General features: G+C 36.3%; 1 protein-coding gene and 1 pseudogene across 4 annotated transcripts in view; both read right to left on the reverse strand.

Annotated features, from left to right (window-relative positions):
* Window positions 1-26,474, reverse strand: part of MPPED2 (metallophosphoesterase domain containing 2) — a 148,272-nt gene that overhangs the window by 86,886 nt on the left and 34,912 nt on the right. For all 4 annotated transcript variants that reach the window (XM_034417200.3, XM_034417201.2, XM_034417202.3 and 1 more), the window contains exon 3: window positions 8,114-8,295. In XM_034417200.3, the coding sequence (XP_034273091.1) occupies window positions 8,114-8,295 (182 nt within the window). The remainder of the gene's footprint in view (window positions 1-8,113; window positions 8,296-26,474) is intronic.
* LOC148116483 (lamina-associated polypeptide 2-like) lies at window positions 18,655-20,028 on the reverse strand (annotated as a pseudogene).

Consider the following 26,474-nt stretch of genomic DNA (forward strand, 5'->3'; position numbering starts at 1 on the left):
CGGCTTGCTGAAATAAAAACGTCTTCAGGGCCTTACGGAAAGTGCGGAGATCCGGGATCAGCCGTATTTCGGGAGGTAGCTCGTTCCAGAGGGCGGGTGCTCCCACAGAGAAGGCTCTCTCCCTGGGGGCCGCCAGCCGACATTGCTTGACTGACGGCACCCTGAGGAGGCCCTCTCTGTGAGAGCGTATTGGCCGGTGGGAGGTTATCAGTAGCAGAAGGCGGTCTCGTAAATACCTAAGCCATGGAGCGCTTTAAAGGTGAGAACCAACACCTTGAAGTGCACCCGGAAGACCACCGGGAGCCAGTGCAGCTCGCGCAGGAGAGGTGTTATATGGGAGCACCATGTCGCTCCCGTAATCACCCGCGTGGCCACATTCCGGACCAGTTGGAGCCTCCGGGTGCTCCTCAAGGGGAGCCCCATGTAGAGAGCGTTGCAGTAGTCCAGGCGAGAAGTGACGAGAGCATGAGTGACTGTGCACAAGGAATCCCGACTCAGAAAGGGGCGCAACTGGCGTATCAGGCGAACCTGATAAAAAGCCCCCCTGGCCACAGCCGTCATGTGCTCTTCTAAAGACAGTCGTTTGTCCAGGAGGACGCCCAAGTTGCGAGCCCCCTCTGTGGGGTCAATGATTCGCCCCCAATAGCCAGTGATGGCACCAGCTGGCTATATCGGGATGCCGGCATCCACAGCCACTCAGTCTTGGAAGGGTTGAGTCGAAGTCTGTTCCTCCCCATCCAGACCCGCACGGCCTCCAGACACTGGGACATCACTTCAAGGGCATCGTTGAGGTGGTTTGGGATGGAGATGTACAGCTGAGTGTCATCAGCGTACAATGGCACCGCACCCCAAATCCACGGATGATGTCACCCAGCGGCTGGGTGAAGAACCTAGTTCTTCATACAGTAGCATTTATTTATCATTAATGGGTAAAAAACTGAATAATTTCTGAGAAGACATAGTTATCTTTGCTTTTTTCCCATAACTATTCACACAATAAGCCTATTTAGAATTGTCTTTTTAAAGTCATGATACTGGGGTTGGCAACACAGCACTCCCAAATACCTATGACTCACATTGCAACAAATTCACTCAAAAGGCTCTCTCTTCCATCCTCAATTTTCTACTCAGTTTATTTATTTTTCACTATAAATCAAGAAGCACGAAGACAGCTACATCACTGGAGAAAGGTTGGAAGAAAAAGGAAGAACATCTTTATAATTCAACCCTTCTGCTTGCTAGATGAGTCTGGGAAGGGGGAACAACTAAAGGCAGAAAAAAGAACCTGAGATTTCCAAATCTGCAGGTTTATTGTTCTTGATGGGACTTCTTGTGGATGAAAATAGTTAAGATGCTATTAGAAAGTTATTGATTCCAAGTTACAGCACTGCATTTACAGCTTTGAATGAGCATTTATAGTCAACAAATATTACCAAAATTGAACATATACAAATGTTTGAATGTGCAGAATTACATACATGCAGTCTCTTAATGGAATTTAAAATTTAGACTTAATGAAGTTTCCTGAGCAGAACGACAAATATAGATTCTTCAAGAGTTATGAAATAATAAAATTGATCTTTTTTTTTTATTATTTCATTCTTACTGTTGTGAAAGTCTACTAAATATTTTAATTTTGACAGCAAGGTCTTCAAAGCCTCCATCTAGTCCAGGGTGAAAAACTCGATTTCATTGAGGGCCGCATCAGGGTTGTGTTTGACCACAAGGGGCTGGGGTGGGCATGGCCAGGGTGGGCGTGGCCAACTCAATGTCACTTGTGTCGGGTTTGCCTGTGGCAGCCCGAGCACTTTGCCAGCAAAAACAGGCTCCTGAGCTCCGTTTTCGGCTGCAACAGCCTCCTGAATCCCTCTGCCAGCAAAAACGGAACTCGGGAGGACCAAACGCAGCCTCCTGAACTCCGTTTTCACTGGCAGAGGTACTGCGGTTCACTGTTTCAAAGGCAGCCCCACGGGCCAGACCTAAGCACTCCATGGGCCGGATCCAGCCCCAGGCCTTGAGTTTGACACCCCGATCTAGTCCTAAAGCTAAGACCACCTAATGATGCTGCCAGACCAATGAAGGCCTTTAAACCTAATCAGCATTTTTGTTCAATCACAGCTTTTGAAAACATGCAAAATGTGTAACAAGTAGTAGAAAATGAATCTTTATAATAAATCTTTATTCCAGAAATAATAAATGAAACAATATGATGCAAAATTAAGTGCCAGATGGTAAACTCCAAAATGGAAAAATAAATCAAACTATTTCTGTTTTTAAAAGGGGCTTTTATTTCATTGTAAGATATTTTCTTTAATTCCACCAAAAATAGTGTAACAATACTTTTTTTTTTTTTTTTGTGAATAGGGACTTTTTTTAAAAAAATCCAGCACAAAGTAGGTAGGTATGCTATTATGAAGTGTAGTTTCTTTTTTAACATTCTCTTAATTCATTTCTGGGCAACCCCACACAACTTCAGACAACTGATTTTTTATCATTTTCCATAAATGAACTATGTGGTTCTACAATGCTCTCCATATTTGTTATGTATGGTTAGACCTCTGATCCTAAAGAAAGTGTACATGCCTCTATTAGAACAAATTACTGCATTTCATATATAAAAAAATAAATGCAACTCAAAATATTAAAATAAAAAAAACAAACTTAATTATGTATTAAAGACAACAGTACTAATTTATAATATATATACTAGTTTTTGTTTTAATATGAAATCTGTATACATGTCATTTCCTTCCTTTAGTCAAGTAATAAATCCTATTAAGTATACTGTAGTTATAGAATCTAATTTTCAAATCCAAATAAACATGCTATCTTGAAGAGGGAAAAACAGACTTTAGATTAGTAAAAAGATTCAACCAAGCCTGATTTATTGGGTGCCCAATTAAAATATATTTTGACAGTTGGTTTGTCCTTTGTTTACATCAACATATTTCTCTAAAACAAACATGGAAGGTGAACAGTTTAGTCAAAAGGGTAGTAATAGTTAATTTAATAAATAAATAAAATCTGTCATACACAGACACCCAAAAAGCTCAACAGCATTATACTTAATTTACTCAAGTTTTACAAGTCTTTATAAAAGGTTTACACATATCTACTAGAATTCATATAAATCTTTATAATACAATTACAGTATGCCCAGATTATGGCAAAGATAATAAAAGATAATTCTTAATATAGCTAAATTTCAAATTTAAGGCTAAAATTAAAAATGAAAACCAACTTGATTCTTGATTCGGTATTGCTCCAATTGAAAATGTAACTGCATAAACTTCCTGTTATTTGAGCAATTCTAAGTAGGCATGTAGAACTTACTTCTGTATTGCTGAGAAAACTACAGGGGCGTTTTTATGCCAACATCTGTAATCACGTTTGGCTTGAGGAAGTGTTTACCTCTACTGCACTACCCTAAGAGGAACACCTGTACGGTACTTTCATTTTATATATTCATTCTCTTTGTTAGGTTACACAAAATAGTTGTTCTGCAAAAGTACTTGGGTTTGAATCTAAATGACTTCAAGTAATACCCCATGCAGTGAAAGTAATAATCTAAAAAATTCAGGACTAGCTCAAGCAACGGCAATATTTATTTTCAGCAGGAGTACTTGTGAAAAATCAACCGAATTGGATACAATCTAAGAGAGGAGCTGTGAGGTTTTAGAAGATATTACTTGTAGATTAAGTACTTCTTTGGCCAGTCCTCAAATAATGTGGTAGCAAAGAAAAAGTGAACAGAGTAGCTTTGGATAGTGAGATGGGCATACTGTAAATTTAATAAATAAGTAAGCAAATATGCAATTCAGGGGGAAAAAAACTGAATCAAGTTGTGATATAAACATTTGTTGCAGAAATGATCCATTTTACACTGAGACATCTGCCCAATAACAATGATTTTATTTTATTATTTGATTACATGTTAATTATAGGTAACTACAGGTTAGAGATAACCCTGGTACAGATAACTATGGGAAGCTAATTGTACAAAAAATACTTTTATGGTATTTGGGAGTTAATAAAGGACCTCAGCATCTGGTCTTTGAAATTAAATAACATTTTAACCTTTCAAAGTCTCTTGTAATTTATGTTAACAATCTTTACATTTCAGATTATTTCAAACTGCAAGTAGTATCAGCCAGTTCCAAATAGCTAATATCTGCAACAATTATACCTAAATGCAATACTGCAGTTAAGAGTCTTGCTGCTTCTATACACAACTGAGTGCAATGAGGATACATGTGCATTGTACACTAGCCTTCGCAAAATTTTTGTTCTTGACTCAGTCTATAGTGGTGGGTTTATTGCAAGGTCGGTTAAGTTACTATAAGGGATTTTTAATGAAAACAATTATAAATTTAAAATAACTGTGTTTAAAGCATTTAACAGTCACTGGGGTCAAGTGATTACAGCAGTTACAAGACCCCTGGGATATGTTCACACCAAAACAAAGTGAATAAATTACCCCAGCAGGCGTGTGTAATCACTAAGTGACCACAAAGGTCAGGCAGTGTACAAGCCCAGATGACTTTCATGAAAAACCAATAATAAAAATTTATCAGTCAAGGAGCAAACACACACACACACACACACACACACACACACACACACACGTTAGCTGATAGTTACTGCACAAAAGAAAATGCACAAGGCAAAATGCAGAAAAATAAGGTTAGATAAAGAAGTGGGAAAAATAAAAGTTGACCAGGATGTGCTACGGTGAAGATGAAGTCTTAAACAATTCAATCAACTCAGTCCTCTTAAACAGGCATTTCAGATGCACACCTATTAATTCAAAATTCTACCTCTTGCTGTCAGAACATAAGACTATGGAGAAAAGAGAAAATAAAGGAGAAAATGTCAGAAGTCTTAAAACAATGGGGGGGGGACCTGTAATGAAAACTACCGATTAAATTTCTATGGAGATTCTCAGTCATCCAGGTCATGGTCGTCCCAAAGGTGCTTTTTCAAGATGGTGATGGTGATGATGATTTTTCAAGATGACTGGATGGTGGGGAAGGGTGATTAGTCAGAGCTGAAGAAGCTTCTTGGATGAGAAGTGAAACGTCTTCAAAGAAAACCAGAAAATCCAATTGCCTCTTGAAAAAGCACCTTTGGGACTGTTGAGTAAATTGGTTTCGGCTTGTTCCAGAGGACAAAATTAGAATCAATATTGAAAATTGCAGCAAAAGCAGCAAAAGCAAATTTCAGCTAAAAATGTAGAGCAACTTCAAATGGGATGAACTACCTTGAATGGATTTGTGATTGCCTTGGAAGGTGAGTAAAAATTCTTTATCAACAAGGATAGCTAGCTATAAATTGCATCTTTCATTGCAGGTCTTATCTTAAGAAGCAGCCCTGCCAACCAACTTTGTAAAGATGAGCTCATCTGCAAAAGAAAACTATAAGAATTGGAGTTCAATTCACCCAGATAGCACCAGGCTGGAAAAGATGGGTTGGAGAGCTGGATTAGATTACTAAACCAGAATCCAAAGGTCATAATTCTGACCATAGTAACTAGCAGGGTGGATAAAAATCAATGATTTTTTTAAAAAATCGGATTTTTTTGATTTAAATCGGATTTTTTTGATTTTTATCGAATTTATTTTTTAAAAAAAACTTTTGGGGTAAAAATCTATCGTAATATAGTTTTCTATTTAAAATACATAAATAATTTAGTTTATTCAGCATGAAATGAGGTTAGTTATGTAGCATGAGCTGTATATTCTGCAACACTGGGACTATCGGTGAGTCAACAGTGGGTCAAAGGAGTAGCAGAGATGACAGTTGCTCTTTAAAAATTATGATTTAAATTGAATTGATTTAAATCAAGCCTTTTTGCTAGTGATTTAAATCATGATTTAAATTGTGATTTAAATCAACTCGATTTAAATCAAATCCACCCTGGTAACTAGAGACTCTATGACGTCAACCTAGGACAAACTGGCTTCCAGTTAGTTTCCAAAATTCATATGAAAGCTGACTCTGATCTTCAAACTTCAGCTTTGTTGGATTTCAGTGATTTGGGAAGAGATTTGCCTTTCTTGCTGTTTTTAGCCATGAACTAAAATAATTCTTGTTCAGACAGATTGTTGGGACCTCCAAATACGCATATTGTTTGAAGGAATCAACTTCTTGAAGCTGTCCTTGCTCAATCTTCTACAGTTCATTCATCAGCTGTAGTTAACAGAATAAGAGTTGGAAGGACCTTGGAGGTCTTTTAATCCAGACCCCTGCTCAGACATGAGACCCTGTATCATTTCAGAAAAAGAGTTGTCCAATCTCTTCTTTAAAACCTCCAGTGATGGAGTACCCACAACTGCTGAAGGCAAGCCATTCCACTGATTAATTCTTCTAATTGTGAGGAAATTCCTCCTTAGTTCAAGGATGGTTTTCTCCTTGATTAGTTTCCATGAATTACTTCTCGTTTTGCCTTCAGGTGCTTCAGAGAATAGCTTTACCCCCTCCTCTTTGTGACAGTTCCTTAGATATTGGAACACTGCTATTGTGTTACCCCTAGTCCTTCTTTTCATTAATAGTTCTATTCATTCATAATTCTGCTTGTTTTGTTTGATGCTTTTTGAAAAATGGACCCTTTCTCTGCTAACTTCTTGTAGGCTACTATTTACCTAATTTATTTTGTGGTAGATTTTAAATGATTTACAAAGCCACACTGTAAACTTTTTAGATCAAAACGTGAGTTATAAATACTTTAGTAAACATGGTTATTTGCCAGAGATATGGTTTGATATGAATCAGACTAAATATAGCCCATGAATCTGAGAAGCAGCAGCACAGAAGCTTACTCCTGCTTTGAAGAGTCTTGGAGATGATGGGAAGATTAATTACTTTTTTCAGTCTGCAGCTGTGAACAGTAACAATGTCTTATTGCAATGAACCGCAGAGACAATTCAGGATCAAATTGCTTTAAACACATAAATTGGAATGGATTCTGAAAAGTTCAAACCATTCATCCAAATAGATTTCTTTTTTCTGTACAAAAAAGCTGTAACAATTCTTTGATGAATAATAATTTATTTCACTAAGGGCTTTCCAAGATAATCTGAAAAATGTCATTACAGATCTTTAGAAGCATGGTCCCTATACAAAATTGTAGAGGAGCATTGACACCTCTCAGGGAGGATGAGTGATGAAATGTGCATTGTGACATCATGACCACAAATCTCACATCTGAATCCTTTCCACTGATGTTGGGGTACAAAAAGGCAGGACTGCATTGTAGCAACACAATATACATTTATTTTTGTTTTTATCATCACATATCATAGGTACAGGAGGTCTATTTTAAAAATGTCACAGATATGCTCTAAAAGAAGTTTTATATAATTATACAATTTTATTTACACAAGAAGACCATTTAGAAGACCAATTATTTTTCCTAGAGCCATATTTCCATTTTAATCTTTGTGCTATTCAGTTCTTCCGTTTCTAGATAACTTCCCCAAGTTTTCTAACTCTATACCACAGCCTTCAAATTTTAGGCAGGCCAGTGATACATATGCCTGTTTTTCTGTCTCTTCTGTTACTTGTTGAACCCTTATATGAATTTATTAATGGCCCACTAACTAATAGGCTATTAGGAAATGCTTAATAAAATTCAGCCCTGGAACATATACCTTGCTCTTTTTAAGACTATATAAAGAAGAGCCTTCAGTTATTAAGATATTATTATGCCTGTATCCCTTTATCTAAAACATATATCCCTCTCCTAGTGTTATTCTGATGTTCAGTCCTTTTCAAAACATATTTAGTACTGAGTACAGTAGAAAAAGCTGTTACATTTTTTATTATTCCTTCTTTGCAAAGGTCTAAAACTCAGGTATGCTTTAGGTCAGGTAATTATTCAGCCTTTGTCATCATGGGATGCCAAAAGGCAAAGGTTATGTTGGTGAAAATACAAGATCAGGCATATAAATCCACGTTAATTAACAGAATCATATTTTGGTTGCACCGGGTATATAACAAGATGACAAGGTTGTAAGGTGAATGCTTTTCAAAGCTCTAACACAATTAGGAGGTTGTAAGTGACACTTGGAAAGCAAAGGTTAATTTGGGTCATCAAAATGCAGTGATTTCTTACCTAACCAATCATTAAACTTCTTGACCTCAGAGGGTAGTCCCAACTCGGTAAAATCGCCTGTATGAAGCAAGATGTCCCCATAAGGCATCTGGACTCCATCTGTTCTGGAGTGTGTATCTGAGATGCAGACAAACCGCGTGTGGCCTGCTGGTTTCGGGGTGTCGTATGGAATAGGGTCGACCCTAAAACAAACATAACAGATCCCATTAAAATTACACTAGCTATAGACATTAAACAAATTAGGTATATTCACTATCTCGATACTTCCTGTATGATGGGAATTTTTCAGTCTTAAAGAGATCCTTGTAGTACACAAATTGATATTTTTGTTTTGTTTTTATACTGAATATTAGAAAAATAAAGATCCGAAAATACCACATATGCTTTTAAACAATTATTTTGTCAAATAGAAGTTACTAAGCTTCTATCACAAGATAAATTTGAATCAAAGTATGAAGAATTACAGATGGCAATAAAGGAAGAATTGTTTGAAGTCAGGCAGCATCAAAATCACATAAATAAAATAAACATGTATGTTCTTTTCATTCCTATATGGTGCATCACGCTGGCTATGTACCTCACATGTGACATACCTTCACAGCTGAGCAAGGAAAAAACTCCTGTTGGATGGAATCATCTATTTGTGTGTATTATTCTAATGGTATTCATATTCATTCTCTCTCTCTCTCTCTCTTCCTCTCTCTCTCTGACACACACACACACACAAACACCATGCAGTGTTTCGGCTTTGAACAGTTTTGAAGCGTAGAGGACATAAATGTAGCATCTGTCACTTAATTATTAATGTCTTTCCTGAGATAGGGCAGGGCAGCTGCACAATCTGAGCAAAAGAACAGTAACTTAAAGAAGTTGCCAACTGGTGTTAGGTAAGCATCCTGAACACTCAAAAAAAAAAAAAAAAAAAAAACCAAACCCATTTCTCCTTTGAATCTAAACAGCTGCACAATTTAGGTGCATTTATGTGTACATGTCAATGTTTATATGTGTACATTAGGATGATCAACGTATTTGGCTCTTTCTCAAACACCCAGACTGAAAATTTGAGAATCTTTGTGAGTTCTGATTATTAAATACATTATCAATCACTTTGCAAAATTTACCTCATAGTGAATTTAATGTTTATAAAGAACCTTTAAAGTTAAAAAAAAAAAGGTCAACTAGGTATGAAGGTATTTGAAGCGTTACATTCATATTCCAAATATAATTGGCAATATCAATTTTGGAAGTGCCATTTCTAGGTCTTAGAGACATAAATTATTAAAATAATAATTCATCTATGTGGATAACAAGAGCACAAACATATTCGCACAACTTGTCCATCCAGGAAGACCATCATTTTTAAAGAAAAAGAAATAAATAATTTCCCTATTTTCAGTTATGTGGACCAATTATTGCAAAATGGTTTAAAAAGAAATTAAGAAATTCCATTCTTACTTTTCTATTTTGTTTTTTAGCTTTTTCCATTCAGATACCAGCTTATTATGCTTATTACAAACATTGTTTATTCTTGCAAAGAACCCCACAAAATAATGAATATGCAGAATAATATAACTTCTATCAACATTTAGAAAATCTTAGTGAGAATATGCAATTAATAGGCTTCTTTTCCTTCTTACTATGTTCTTAAATTAGTAACAGTGTCAGAGGCTAAATTGGCAACTTAGATATAATTGTATCTAAGTACAATTGTACATGTATAACTGACATATATAGATTTAATAAGTTTATCTAGTGACTTTCTTTCTTACAATGTAGTTTCCAGAATAATGGAAACTTCCAGAATAATGCTTTGTTTGATTTTATAAAACAATATCAGTATCAGTGTGTTAGCCTATGGTCAAAATCTTAGTATCATTTCACTTTGCTCCAAGGAGTGCTTTGTTCGAAGAATGAGCTTCTGTGTTTGTCTGAAAGAATATTATTAAGACCTATTTGCATTAAGCATGAATATTCATCAGACTTATACTTTATCATGTACCCAGTACTATCCCTTTATCTAAAACATATATCCCTCTCCTAGTGTTATTCTGATGTTCAGTCCTTTTCAAAACATATTTAGTACTGAGTACAGTAGAAAAAGCTGTTACATTTTTTATTATTCCTTCTTTGCAAAGGTCTAAAACTCAGGTATGCTTTAGGTCAGGTAATTATTCAACCTTTGTCATCATGGGATGCCAAAAGGCAAAGGTTATGTTGGTGAAAATTTGAAATTATATATCTGTTTATACTTCACAAAAGGTTGAACTGCCATTTGCAACTGGAAGGCATCAACAATTATTTAAATGAGACAGGGCTGCCAAAATGCAGTATTTCTCAAATATTTATGAAGAAGCAAAATGTGTGTCTGTGTACATGCAGTCACACACACACCCAAACATGCATGTACACATAAACTCTTCAGATACTTGCCCGCAGATATACAATTTACAGGATGTGATTATTAACTCAAGAACCTTGCAATTAATTTCTATTGTGGCAAGGCAAATACACATGAGGAAAGTGTATTATCTACTACTTTTTTGTCATGTCTCGTGATATTAGCTCATTAACTGCATCCCTTCTCCACAGCTGTATTTTTATCTTCAAAGCATGAAAGTTGGTGGTTTTGTTTCTTGAGCCCTGGGAACAGTAACAAACATATTCTTCAAGATTGTGTTCAAGTTTACTGTAGATTTATTTGTTAATTTGAAAGAAAAATGGAAAATATGCTGTTGAAGGGGCCATGGAATTGTAACTCCAGTATGGCAGAGATTTTTTTTCCCCTGCAACACAAATGGGACTGAAAGCTGTGGTTGGTAGGAGACACAAACATGAAAACAAAAATGAATATTGTATTGGCAGATAAGATTATTTTTAAATTTTTGTTGTAACTATAAATATTTATATAAAATATAAGTTACACACACACACACACACACACATTTTTATATCTTATAAATGCTATTTATAACCATTATCTATCACAAAAAGAAAACTCTTATAGGCAAGTTTCCTATTTTCAGAAATAGCCCATATGTTTTCTTGGTGATTCAGTTTAAGTATGTCAGAACTTTTTACCTTCAAAAGAAAAGTAACAATCATCCCAAGATTATTTTTTACAATGAAAGACAATAAATATATCTTTATGGAAAGTTCTTCATGAAATTTTCTTAATAAAATGCTTATGTTAAAATTTTACACATCAACAGGTTCACCCAATTATACTAATCATGCTGATATTCATTAAATATTAAAATCTTTAATATAGTTAAATTATCACATATGCCAACAGTACAACCAAATAGGGGATCTTAATTACTCTAACACCTGTTGGAAAACTAGCAGATGCCAGGCCCCTTTCCAGATGATTCCTGAAATGTCTTACTGACAACTTTCTCTTCCAGAAAAAGGACTGAGAAGGATCATCTGTCCCTGACTTGATACTAATCAAGGCTTACTGAAAATCATACTAAAATTGGTGAAAAATGATGCTATAATTCATCATTTTTAACAATGGCTAAGTGCAACTGAATTTTTAAATTGTAAGATGTGTATTCAATAAACTCAGAAAATAATGAGTAGTGTTCTTGATCATAAATGCTAAAGAGAAAGAGTGCTCAAAATGGGACTGTGTGTAGGGACTCTGCACATGGAGATGCATGCACACACAGAGAGGCACACATCAAGTGGCAAGCAGTTCTTATGCAAAATAAATAAATAAATAAATGGAGAAAACAGATATCAACTTCATTGCATCAATGGCTTATCAAGATGGATTCTTGTCCTTATTTGGGTAGCCCAAATGGTCCCCTTTGTGATTTTATGAAACTAAAACACATACATGTGATCCTTACTTTTACAATAATTCATAAATTTAATGAACCCATTAAATATAATTAACTGTCTGTACAGGAATACATATTAAAGCATGCCTAACCTATAATTGTCCAGTCTCCATTTCTAATGAAGGAGAGCTCACCATTTCCTTGAGAAATTGATTCCTTTCTCCAACTGCCATTCCCATTCGATGTATGCTACTACTAAAGTTAATTATTTTGGCAGATTTTCTTGGATTGGGAACTGTTGATAGAAATCAGGGAACAACATATGCCAGCTTTGTTTTACCATGGATTTTGGAAATCTCAGCAGAAACCTTGAGGGAAGCCTGATCACTCACACCATGGAAAAGTAATGCAAGTTAATTACTGTCAATTTCTATCAATTAGTGGATACAAAAATGTAAAGATAAAAATGAAAGAAAGTGTTGAGAAAGAAGCGTAGGAGTACAGGCAGATCCTAAAGGAAGATGTACTAAAGTCAATGTTACCCCCAAACTCTAGCAAAGATCTGAATACAAAATGAAATATACAAGAAATGATTTAGATTGCTGTCATTAGCGAGTTTATTAAATGTGGGTTTGATGGGATAATGAAAATGGATGCAATATTCTAAAACCATCAGAGACTTTATCAGTGATTATCTATGACATTTGAGAAATGAAATGAAGTACCAAGGTTTCTGACCTGGGACTGTTACTGTTCTTTAATATTAAATTAATAACTTGGATGAAGTTGGAGAATTATTTATGAAAACTTTCAATAACAACAGAACTAATATCCTTGAAGATAGAAATACAATTTTAAATTACCTTATAAGAGAAATGAGATTTACCTTAGTATGTTTTAACTTGAAGTATCCATTACTTTGTTCCATCCAAATACTATTGATGCTTCTTAGTTCCATATACTGTAATTAAGAAGTTTTGGAGAAATAAACTGAGGCTTCTAAGCCAATAATCTTTTTTTATTGTAAGTTAAAGATACTTGATAAAATTGGCAGTAACTACTTGAGATGTGCAGTGATCTGGCTATGAAAGGGAAAAGGAAAACTGGAGCGAACACACTGTTTCTGCCTATAACTCTTTAAACAGACATTTGATTTACTGGAGTGTCAGCGAGTGCAACATTTGCTCAAAAATCGTGTTTGTTTCCTTCAAAATGGCATAACCTTGTTAGTCATTTTTGTGACTTTTAGAATTACAAGCTTGACTCTCTTGCCCTGGCAAAGCAATTGGGTTGGGAGAGGAGCACTTTAACACCTTGGCCCAGTCAAAAATTGACATGAAGGCACCAAATAAAATGTTGTTAAAATTAACAATACAAAATCAAAAACATTGCTTTGTGTATACTAGATACCTGAGAAAAGATTTAATGTGTTGGTGAGAATCACCTTGCTCTTAGATATAAATTCAGGAGTAGGAACATATCTGGACCTGCCCTGTTATTGTCAGTTTAGGCTGAAATTAACAGGGTCGATTTCTTGCTTCTATTGCACATGTTTTCGTCAACTATATGAGGTTACAGTTCAGATCTATGAACAGGTAAAAAATGTGGATATTCAGGCACTGACTAAAAAAATTTCACACAAGAAAGAAACCTGCACTTGATATACACTTACTGATATTAGTTGTTTTCCATAAAGAAGTTCAACTTTTCAAGCAATATGTCAGTTTTTTGGAGGAGTTGTTTGATTTATACTATAATTCCCCAGGCCTTTTTCCTTCTTTTACTTTTCATTTCTAGGATTACTAATTGTGAGGTTACGATATCTTTAGATCCTGACTGCAAATGTTAGTGAATACATATAGATATATCTACTGCAGAGGAATTATTGTAGATAATTTTTAAAAAATCAAATATTTATTAAGTAATAAGATTAATGAATTAAAACTTAGTCTATACTTTCTATATATCAAAATGACTTACGTAATAAAAGTCATTTGATCTGTGAAAGGAAGCCTCAGAGATTTTCACAAGCTACTATATATTGTGTGTTAGAGAGAATTATAAAAAAAACAACTACAGACAGCTAAATGCCTGCCTCTGTATCACTCCTCATGATATTGGGATGTTCTTTATTAGAAGTAATTCCAAACCAGGCTATTAATTTTCTTGGAACATTCATTAAAATCAGACAATTGCAAAGCTCAAAATGATAAGGTGGCCATCAAATTTAAAGCTGATATGCATAGTTGAGACGCTCAGAACTGAATCCTTCACTGGGCTGTTTTTAAATGGAAATAGCAGACTAATTTATAATTGTGAATGAGACCCATATACAGAGTTTCCTGCGTATTAAGTTATCCCATCAAAGAAATAAAATTCAGCATAACTTTCTCCACTGCCAATCTCAGTTTTTTTCTTGGCTGGAAGTTTTCATATTGGAGAACCACTATCTCTGTTCTTAAGACACGAGGAATGGAAAAATCCTCAAGTAATATAAATCAGTAAATCAAGTTATAGAATAACTATCTCATCTAAGCTACATAAAAATAGTAACAATCTAAATTATTAAAGCAAGCATTTTTAAAATCTGTTCATTACCCCTGGAAAGAAAGCCTTCATGATGCTTTTAACACTGCTTCACACTGTATATTTGTAGAGGAAGGAAAACATCCTTTTAAACCTTACTGTGCCAGCCAGTGTAGCCAATGTCCCTGTTGACTGAGAATTGTGGGGCCTTTAATCTCATATAATATATCAAAAGGCACCAAATTAAGATAGTATTAAGTTATGAGTCAGCAGTCCAAGGACACAATCCAAAACTTTGGAGGAAGTGTTACATGTGGCCCGAGGGTAGCCAGATATATGATGCTGCATGATGCTACTTGTATATTTGTAAACTTAAAAGAGTAACAATTCAATCAACACCAGAAATATATTCAAAAAAATAAGTTACTCTGCAAATAAGCCATAGTGGTTTAACATAACCAGGGCTAGAAGCAGTTTTATTGTTTAACATTTTTTCTCACTACTGCTTGCTACAATGACAAGAACTGTACTGTATTGTACATTTAAAAGACTGTATAGCTTTTTGTCCATTTTCAGGCCAAGAGCAGAAGAGAAAATGGCAGTTTATGATTCTATGTTTATTTCCTTTCTAGCGTCATACCTCATACAGCAGATCCTCTTTATAATCCACAACCTACCATCTAAATTAAAAAAGGACACTCCCCCCCCCATCATCTTATTCCCACTTTGCTGGGAATATAGAATTATTCTCTACACATACCTTAATTTTTGAATGTTAGAAAAACTGAAAGTTGGCAATAAGAGCTATCATTTTAATGAATAAAAAGTTCACTAAAAGTTCTTTACCTTGAGCTTTAAAACAAGACAAGACTTGTAGCAAAAAGGGTTTAAAACAGATATTTCTGTTAAGATAAGTGTATAATTATAATAATGATACAACATTTGAACGAGTTTCATATAATTACAAAATACAACTTTTCAACAATACACCATCATTTTAGCTAAGACTAATACAGTAATTGCCAAGAATACTTGATGACTTATTGACATATGATATAGCTACACAAAAAAAGTCTGAACTCAAATGCTTTGTGAAATCAAATTAAGATGCTAGTTAAAACAACATACCGTATTTTTCAGACTGTAAGATACACTGGTGTATAAGATGCACCAAGATTTCGAAGAGGTAAGGAAGAAAAAAAAGTTTTTGCCCTCCTCGGCCGCCAGGAACACTCTGCAGGCCTCCCAAACCCTCTGTGCACCCCTGTTCACAATGGGGTGCACAGGACCCATTTTTTGCAAAAATGGGGCGCATGGGGTGGGGCTTCAGGAGGCCAAAAATGGCTATATTCGGGGTATAAGACACACTAACATTTCCACCCTCTTTTAGGGGGAAAAAGTGTGTCTTATACTCCGAAAGTACGGTAATTTTGAAAGAATCTTTTAGAAAGGAAGAGACACAGATTATTCAAAAAATTAGCTTACATGTATTCTTATCTTCAAAAGTGGCAACTGGTATTGGTCATAAGAACTGGGTATTTTAACTAGTTATTTCCAAAGAGTTTCTATTTGATTAGAATAGTATTTTCATTATACTTGTATGTAACATGCAACACCTGTTGCACCATCTGCTTAATAACCTGTTATTAGTATGTAAAATTTTGTAGTTTATATTTTCTAAGCAATGGATTATTTACCCAAGAGGGAAAAATCCAAGTTAATTGATAAACATATCAAGAAAGTAGATAATAAAACCTTCAATTAAACTTTGGAAATAAGTATCTTATGATACTAAATTTACCTCTTTAATTTTATCAGATTAAAACCATTTTCTTTATTTGAGGTTGTCCTATGACTTTAATCAGCAATTAGTTTATTAACAATCTCTTTCAGTACTATGACCTCAAGAACTGTATCTCTTTGGCGTAAAATAAAAATGTAGAACCTTCCCACAAACATTATTATACTTTTACAATTTCTCAACAGAATTTGAATAAAACATTATAAAGTATAAGCCATCTGATTGTGACAAAAATACACTGCATGAAGAAAAAGGATTTTTATATTAATAATTAAATTGCAGTTTTATGAGCAGCCATTCTGGATTGTCTATAAACCTGTAATTTTTTTTCTATATTTCCATGTTCAAAAATTAATGCATTAAAGGAAATCTCAGTGGAAATACCTGGGCATTCATCCATTTATCACCAGTTATGGGTTTTTTTTCTCTGCTAAATCATTTATTTTTCAGTGAATTACAAAAATGAATTATAGTCAAGATAAAAATATGCCTTCAGGATATTTTCAAAAAGTCAATTTAAAAAATTTAACCTGCCATATTCTAACACACAAACACACACACACATTTTCACTTCAATAAAGTTTGCAATTATACTTCAAGCCAGTTTGGGAATCAACAGTAGTGAAATGATTTACTGTATGCATTCACAAATCAAAGTTAAAGCTTCACTATCTATGGAGCAGAAGCTATCTCTAATGAGAAAATCATATGAAACAACCCCAATGAGATTTTGAATATATGAAAACTTCAGTGTTCTCTGAATTTATCTTCTGCAAATCTCATTTTGTTGGTTTGCAAGTAAGATGCTGCCATGAGGTAGAAACATCACTTTTTCCCCTAATAAACCAAGCATGCATTCTCTTCCTCTAGAGGGTGGAAGAAAACTAACAACATAAGAAATTCAAAGTCTGAAAGAGACAAAAGCTATATGATAGAACATATTATGATGCAGACAACATAATTTTATGTGTTTTATTTGTAAAACCGTGCAAATACAATCTCACTAATTACATTTTCAGACAAGGCTGGAAATGTTTAAATGCAATTTCTAACTATGGAAACATCATGGCATACCCTTTCTGCTGAAAGAGAAAGAAACCAATGACAACCAATGACATTTTATCTCATATTCAAACTCAAAAAAGATGGTAATTAGTCAAGAACTTATATAGTGAAATTCTATGTATGTATGGGCGTAATTTCACTGAATGCAGCGAGCTGCTTCCAGCAACTTCAGTAAATATATCACCATTGTCTTTTAATTTATGTCTTGTATATATTACCTTCAACTCCTAAGTAATCTTTTTAAACCCTCTATTTTCCTTAGTCTTAGTAAGGTTTCTGCTAGGTAGCCATCTAACATATACTTATAGTAATGTTTATTTGATCAACGAGCAGCAAAATTTAACACTTAATGGCCCTCAGATTCTTGAGAAGAGTAGATTCTACCAGGCAGGACAGAAACTTTGTTTAATTTGGTTTTATTCTGTTTTTTAAATTTTGTATTTATGTATTTTATTGTTTGGCTGTTCACCGCCCTGAGTCCTTCGGGAGTAGGGTGGTATATAAATCAAATAAATAAAATAAAATAAATAAATAAATAAAATAAAATAAAATAAAATAAATAAACTTACAGAGGAAATCTATTAACAAGGCTTTAATGTCCAGTTCCTTCAAGTGGATAATTGTCAAAAGCATTGTGGGATGTATCCATTCATGAGTGCAGGCCAAATCTCAGAAGTTGGAAACGTGGTCTTCTAGATGTTGCTAAACTAAACTAAAACGTCCAACAATTTCTTTTGGCCAAGTTAGGTTTAGCCGACTTGAGATACATTTCAGAAATATCTAAAGAGCCACAGTCTTCCCCGTGTGTATATATGAGCACCCATATGAATTCTTGTTAACTAGATTTCCCTCTACCAATAAAACAAAAAGAAAAGAAGTGTTATTCTTTTCTCACTTCCTGAGGATATCTCAGACCTCCCAACATAAAATAATTGATTTTATCTTGGAACAATTAAATAAAGTCATAACAATTGTTTAAAAGTCGAGCTTCTTCAAGCATCTTAATGTCTTATCTAAAAGAGCCATGGAAGCGCAGTAGTTAGAATGTAATATTATAGGCCAACTCTGCAACCCTATTCGATCCTGACCGGCTCAAGGTTGACACAGCCTTCCATCCTTCCAATGTTGGTAAAATGAGGACCCAGATTGTTGGGAGCAATATACTGACTCTCTAAACCGCTTAGAGGGGGCTGTAAAGCACTGTGAAGTGATATATAAGTCTAAATGCTATTGCTATTGCCAAAATTTCAATGGTAACTTAGAAGAGAGTATATTCCACACTTCTAGAAATTCTAGAGAGATCTGATCTTATGGTCTCCCTGACCCAAGCGTACGTAGTTATTTCTTCCCATTGGTGTGAAAATAGCCCTAGTCGGCCACCAATGGGAGTCATGGCCATCGTGACAGACAAAAGGGGCAGTTAACCCCTCCCCCCTCGAAAGGGCCACTTGTTTTGGGTTTGCAACTTGTTCTTATCCACAAACCCATCCTGGTTGGTTATACTGGGTGCATAACTCCCCTGTTGTCGCTGAAAGCCTAACCCTGTATATGGCTGAATATAAGGTTTATGGAATGGAACGGAGGGCCGGCGATCAAACCTCCTGGAGATTGATGGCAAAACTCTCCTCTTGTCCCTAGATTCCACCAAAATTGGGTCTAGGGATGCTCCAAATAATTTGGCCCCTTTAAAAGGTGCTGAAGCCAACTTCCACTTCCTCTTAGTGTCCACCTGCCCGTTTTTTAGCCAAAGGAGACGCCTTTCCATGACGGAAGAAGCAATGGCCCATGCTCCGAATTTTGCCAAATTCAGCGTGGCATCCAGTAGCTACTACTTTATTGAAATCCTGTTGAATCCGGAGGTCACTGGGTGGTACTCTCTCTTGCATTTGCTTTAACCAAAGCAATGACGCTTGGGCAAAAAAGGAAGTGGCCGGGGCAGCCTTGACTGCCCAGGCAGCTGCCTGGTTGGCCTTGCGAAGTGTAAGTTCCACCTTTTTCTCGTCTGGTTTTAAGATGTCCTCAGCATCTGTGAGAGTTGCTAAGGGAGACACTAGTGCCATCACCAGCTCATCAACCTCAGGGGTCTGTAGAAGCTCAGTGATGTCCGGGGTGCCATTGTAAAAATTTCTTGTCAAAAGATGTGGGATAAACCCCAGGAGAAGCCCACTGACGTTGAATTATGTCCATAAATAGTTGTGGCACTGGAATGGTCATAGGCTCTGAAAAAAGGAGTTCAGTGGAATCTGCCATCTCTTGAGAGGACTCAGGCTTTGATGAGTCCATACCCAGCTGGGTCGAACGCTTTGTCTTAAAAAGTAGTGTCTTAAAAAAATGTGACTGGAACACTTGCCCTTGAAGGTAGGTTGTTCAGGTGCCATTCCTTCATCTTCTGATAACTCCTGATCAATCAGGCCCTCTTCCTCGGAGATAGAATTATCACTCCTTGAGGAAGAGTTTGGAGAACAGGAACCCTGGTAATCAGTTTTGTCCTTTGGGTCCTGAAAAGATCTACCGTGCACCTGTAGCTCGGGCTCCACTGATGCTGCCTGTTGAAAATGCTACCTGCCAGCCTCAAAGCCTTGCTTAACTGCCTCAGAAATCCATTGTTGGACTATAAGCGGCATTCCTGTATCCTGCTGCTGTGGGAATGGAAGTGGCCTCAGGCGGATGCCTCCTATGACTTGCAACCGCCCTCTCTTGTGGTAAAGGTGACAGGGACTGTGGAGGCCACAAGCCATTTGTTGATGGATCCAGATCTGCCATCAGCACTGAACCCAGCTCTTCCTTGACATTAGAGCCCCTGTTGCGCTGACATTGTCTGGTTCTGATATCAGGCTGTAAGAAGGACCTGCAATAATGTCCACTAGGGGGCTTAGCTGTGTTCTCTGTTTTTGCCCCTTTTGCCACCTGTTTCTCTAAGGCCCTCTTAAGTCTTTGTTCCGCCTTCTCCTGGGCCTTAGATGGCTTCTTGTTAGCAACAGCCTTTATCTTGGCTGCAGCTCCTTTAATCCCACTCTTAGATCTAGAGGATACATATTGGAGCTCTTTCGGTCATCTCTCTGCGCTCACTTAGAAAAGCTGCAGACACTAACATAAGACCTGGTCTACTAGCTTGTCTCCCCACAGCAGTATCTTCCTTTTCTTCTTCTTTTTTCTAATAAAAGGTCTGAAGGTTTTCCGCCAGAAAAAGCCCCCAAATAGCAATGGCCACAGCAGGCTCAGTAATCTCACCACTCCAGTCGACAGTTGCTCTCAGCAGGTCTACAGAGACTGCTAAATGTTGGCGGTCCCAGTCTACCTCCCAACCGGGCAAGCATCCTAAGAGTCTCAGGAATTCTACAGATATTGCTAGACATTGGAGGTCCTGGTCTACCTCCCAACTGGGCAGGCAGCCTAAGAAACTTTCCACATAGTCTGGGCCAGCAATTTCTCTGGGACTGCACTCCCTTCTCGGTAGGCAGCCAAGAGAGCCCTTCTCCTGTGTGCTACCAGCCAGGAAGCACTGAACCAAAGAGCCAATTGTGCCCTGCGCTCCTGCAAAGCTCCGTTGCTTGTTATTACTGCCATTTTTGAGTAGCAGGCTCAAGCCCACGGCTCTTCACGCTACTCCAACAGTAAAATGGTGCCTCCCAGTCTTCTTCCGATTTCACAGCAAAAGAATAACCACTGCCACAGCCTCCAACACCCAAAAATGGCATCAGCTGCAAAGAGGAACCTTCTTTACATGCCGAAGTCAAACATCACTCTCCAGCAACACTGTGATCCTCGCAGTCCAGCCAGCAGCTCTTTCAAGGTTTTCCTCTTGATTCCGGGTAGCGGGCTCCAACCAATGGCCCTTCACGTTATCGCCTGAAATGGTGCCTGCAGTTCGTGGCGTCTTTTCCTGACCTCCACTTTCCTGCAATCCCAGTTCCTTAGGTGATAGGAGGCTCAAGCCTAGGGCTCTTCACACTGTAAATCTTCATGGAGCCTTTTCCTATCCAGAATAACTCTGTAAAATCTGTCCTAATTCTAATTTTCTCTCAGGGCTCTCTCTCCTACATCTAGTCGAGCTTTAGACTGAATCAAAACTGGGGACCATGAGAAGAGGGCTTGTCTTCAGTTTGAACTCAGTCTAAAGAGCTATAAGAAAAGAGTCATGCGATGCCTGGAGTCTACTGGCACCTCACTGAAAAAAGTATATACATTCAAATGCCTTGTCTTTACAAGGGCTCTACATTACATACATTTTGCTATATATGTCAATGTATTTATGTTGCTTTTCTAGAAACATAAATTAGAAAATGCAGATCAGTACAGGAATCTTGTACTTAGATTGACATACCTATTTATATAGATTTCTATAGTATTTGACAACAAATTATCTGATGTAGCTTTGTAGTCCTAAATTTCTTAATCCTCTTTTCAAGTCAGTAGGCCACTGACTATTTGCTAACTCTTTCTCCAATCACTTGATATCCTGCAAATATAAGATTTTAATAACCATCACCTAACTGGAATTCTCTGGAAATCTAAAGATCTTTGGAACTTTTCCAAAGGACCACAGACTAGACTTTTGGACATTGCTTGATCAGCGAATAAGAATTAAAATATAGTTTGAGAGATCTAAATTGTTTCAACAGCAGCATTTACAAGACAAAGAGATATATAGGCAATGGATAATCAGCCAACTTCAGAAGTTTATTTGAATTTCTATTAGATAGAAATATTCAACAAATACTGTACAAGCAAAGCTATGAGTACACTAAGCCTTGAAGCTTGACTATAGTATGTGTGGATAATATAAATACTCAAATTTTATATTTCTGATGGTTACCACTTTAATACAAAGCTAAATATCCAGAACAGTGTTTTTTAACCTTGGATATTTTAAGATGTGTGGACTTCAACTACCAGAATTCTCCAGTCACCATGCTGGCTGGGAAATTCTGGGACTAGTCTGTGCATCTTAAAATGGCCAAGATTAAGAAATACTTAGGCAGACACTTGATTTGTATGCAGTAGTCTATTCACTTAAAGACCACCATCCGCCAGCAGAATGGAAATGTTCAAGTCTTGTACCTTCTACACATTGGTTACACAAATTTGCTTTGTAATCTTGAGGAATCCTGCAGAGTCTTTCTGGGAGGTAAGGGAATAGAAAACAAGAGGAACTTTATTCACAGGGTAGTTTGGCCAAAGAATATTTGTGCCAAACTCTTTTGATCTTGCATCCCGTCTGTGGCAGATTTTCCAAGATATGTCATTTATTTAGTTTGTCTGTATATACAATATAATGTTTAAGTTCAAAACCTGCACATGTGAATTTCAGGTAGACTTTGGTTGCTAAAATATGTGCCAGCACTTAACTACAGCCAGAAATACACATAAAGCCTTCTTTACAACAACTAACTAGAGAATCCCACCACCAGCAGTATGCCTGACAATTACTCATGCAGAGCCTGGTGACAGAATATATATAAACATGATCCAGTACATTACTTTCCCCTTGACCTTTGATAAATAAACTATGACGTTAGAATAGCAAGGGTTTCAGACTTTTTATCTTGTTATTCCCTATCTTATGAGTTTGACCATGTAACATATTGAGCTGAAAACACTGAAGAGCAGAGAGGTTTACTATGCTTATATAAGCCAAATGTTTAGCCAAAAATTTAATGTTGCTGGAATATGGGACCGCTATAAACTCATTTCTCAGCCGCATATCCAAAAATTAGCATAATTTCAATTTAACATTAACTCTATTTTTGGGGTAGTATAAAATAAAAACATATATAGCCAACAAACCAATAAACTTTTTTAACCATAAAAAATCAATTTGTATACAAAGCAGTATAGCTATGCAGAATTTGCTGATACTCCCTACAAAAATTGCTTGTCAAAGTTTGATGTTGCCTGAACTCCATCAGTGATAAAGGCCTCATCATGAGGGGTGGGGGTGGAAATCGCTTGTCAATGTTTGATGTGATCCTGGAAGGCAAAAAGTTCTCAGTTAAGAATGCTGGAAATATGGTAAAAGTGATGATGTAGAATAATTTGTAAAGCTTCATACACCATGAATGAACTTAACAGTTGCTTAGTGTTAGCTCTATAGTCTCCATTCAGCAGAATCACTTTACAACTGCCTGGATTTTCCCCCAGAAACAATGTGATATGAATGTCACGTGACCTGCCAAACTTGGAATAGAAATGTTTCTATCAATTGCTGCAGTGGAGAATCTGACTTTTAATGTCCATTGGCCAGATGTTATTTCATGCTGTGTTAGCAGTCCTACAGCATCAATACAGGTTCACTGCTACATATTATCTGTTGTATATATCTTGCTAGTCCAGACTTAGTATAGTGATATAAACAATACTACAGTAATGTATTACAAGTAGTAACTAAAAAGGAGCAAATCTGTGTACAAGCAAATAACATGTTTAAATTATAGAATGAAAAACGAAAGCTATTTCGTATTTATCAATATATTACAGAATGCTTCATATTTTAACATAACAGACAGTTTAATGTTTTGGGAAGCAATTTCACTTTTAGTAATGTGTTGTTTCATAAAACAGTACAATTATGAATAAACCTAATACAATTCAAACTGGCAACCAAAATAGCTATACTATTAGTCTAACCAAGAAAATGCGTATTGATCTTGGGATATTAACATGTTTACTTGTTTTTCCCTTATCAAATAATTGGATGTGTGCCAGTGGTTGTCAGTTTTTGATATTTAACTTTTCCAGTCGACATAATTTCTGAAGGAAAGTTTGAATTTCCTTGAACTGCATTTAAGTCCTGCAAGGTGTGTTTGTCCCAAAAATGTATTTTTTACATCAATGCCTTGTACTACTGGAATAACATTTCTGATACAGGTAGCCCTCGATTTAGTGACCATACAAAGTTACAACAGCACTGAAAAAAGTGACTTATGACCATTTTTCACACCTATGATTGTGGTAGCATCCCCATGTACACATTTATTTATTTATTTTATTTTATTAGATTTTTATACCGCCCCCTCTCCCGAAGGACTCGGGGCGGTGAACAGCCAAAGTTAAAAACATACAATATAAACAATTAAAAATACGTTTAAAACAGAATTAAATCTAAAATGGCTCCCCAATTTAAAATGCCTTACCCATACCCCTATAAAAAGACGAATTTAAAATTTAAAAATTTAAAATTTCCACATTTAAAAAGGGGGAAGATTTAGGCCAGGCCAGCTTGATAAAATAGAAAGGTCTTAAGCGCGCGGCGGAAGGTGCACAGATCCGGGATCCTACGTATCTCCGATTTACATTCAGATGCTTAACATCTGGTTCATATTTATGACGGTTGTAGTGTCCTAAGGTCATATGATCCCTTTTTGCTCTCTTCTGAAAATGGGGAAGCCAGATTCATTTAACAACTGTGCTACTGCTACTGATTTAACAACTGCAGTGATTCACTTAACAAATGTGGCAAGAAAAGTCCTAAAATGCCGCAAAACTCACTTAACAAATTTCTCACTTAGCAACATAAATTCTGGCCTCAATTGCGGTTGTAAGTCATGGACTAACTGCACTTATACAATAAATAAGTAAATAAATAAATGCCTACCTTAAATATAGACTAAATAAATAAATAAATAAATAAGCAAATAAATCTGATCAGTATAACCATGGGAGTCTGAAAATGTTTACAAGGGACTATGTGCCATTGAGGAAGATTTTATAATTTTAGTGGGCATCTAACCTAAGACATAATTACCATATTTTTCGAAGTATAAGACACACAGGAGTATAAGTTGCAGCTTAGTTTTTCGGGAGGAAAATAGGGGGAAAAAATCTGCCTACCAGGTATTCATCTGGCTAACGTCCTTAGTCCTTAGTCCTTCAGCACATTAGTTTGCTGGTTTTGAGTGTGCGCATGATTTTTATCCCCTGCTTTGGGATAAAAAACAGCTTCTAAAGCACAGCTGAAGGAACAGCAATGAGAAAAGCAGGCAAAGCACGGAGATCACTTCACTCACTAGCATCTCCTTAGAGCTGAAAAAAAGCTTCTAAAGCACAGCTGAGAGTCGGAGGGAGCAGGCAAAACTCGGAAGATGCTTCACTCGCTAGCGCCTCGTTAGGGCTGAAAAAAGCTTCTAAAGCACAGTTGAGAGTCGGAGGGAGCAGGCAAAATTCGGAAGATGCTTCACTCGCTAGCGCGTCGTTAGGGCTGAAAAAAAGCTTCGAAAAACCTACATTGGATAAGACGCACCAGACGCAACCAAATTTTCAGCCTCTTTTAGGGGGGGGAAAGGTGTGTCTTATACTCCGAAAAATATGGTAAGTATATCTGCATTTTTATTTGACATAAATATATAGAAGTCTTGTTAAACTGAACATCTATTCAAAAGAAGGAAGTTCTTGATTGTATGAAGCCAAAACCTAGTGAGATGCTAGATCAACTGCAAAGAAAGGATGGTCCATCTCCTTCCTGTGCTACAGCTTCTCTCAAGGATCAAAGAAAACTATTCCAAAATTAGTTTCCCCCCTAATCAGGGAGAGGCATTTGGCATGAATGGAGTTGCTATATGTTAAGTAGCACACACATTTCAAAATGTATGTTGAGCAGCAAATATCAAGAACAAGATTTGCATATATATTTTTAAAAAGTTGTATTTTCCAAAAATGGAAAGCTTAATTAAATCAATTTATTCTGCTGTTATTCATTATCACAACTTAAAAAATTTCATTTGAGAACTTTACTTATATTCTCTTTTGAGCTATTTTAGGAATTGTTGTTTTTGGTGTTAAGACAAAAATATAAATGAACAATTTCTGTTCATATAAGATATCCACTCCATTTTTCTATCTCTAATAAAGGTTGCCAATTTTTTATAGCATGCTCCTGTAATCTTTATGCCCTTTATGCTATATCTCAGGAGTCCTATATATCGCAGAAGCAGACTGGGACCCCTTATTTCCATTCATTAAGGATATGATATCATCACAATGTCACATTTGGATTTATTACATATTATTATACTGACTGCTCAATATTTCAAATTAATATCCTGTTGTTTGCAGATTTGGATGCAGGTGGTCTTCAACTTTTGACCACGATTGAGCCCAAAATTTCTGTTGTTAAGGGAAACAGTTGTTAAATGAATTTTATCCCATTTTATAATCTTTCTTGCTATAATTGTTAAGTGAATAATTG

The sequence above is a fragment of the Pantherophis guttatus genome, chromosome 1 (assembly GCF_059756535.1).
Source record: "Pantherophis guttatus breed Tessera chromosome 1, ASM5975653v1, whole genome shotgun sequence".
Lineage (NCBI taxonomy): Eukaryota > Metazoa > Chordata > Lepidosauria > Squamata > Colubridae > Pantherophis > Pantherophis guttatus.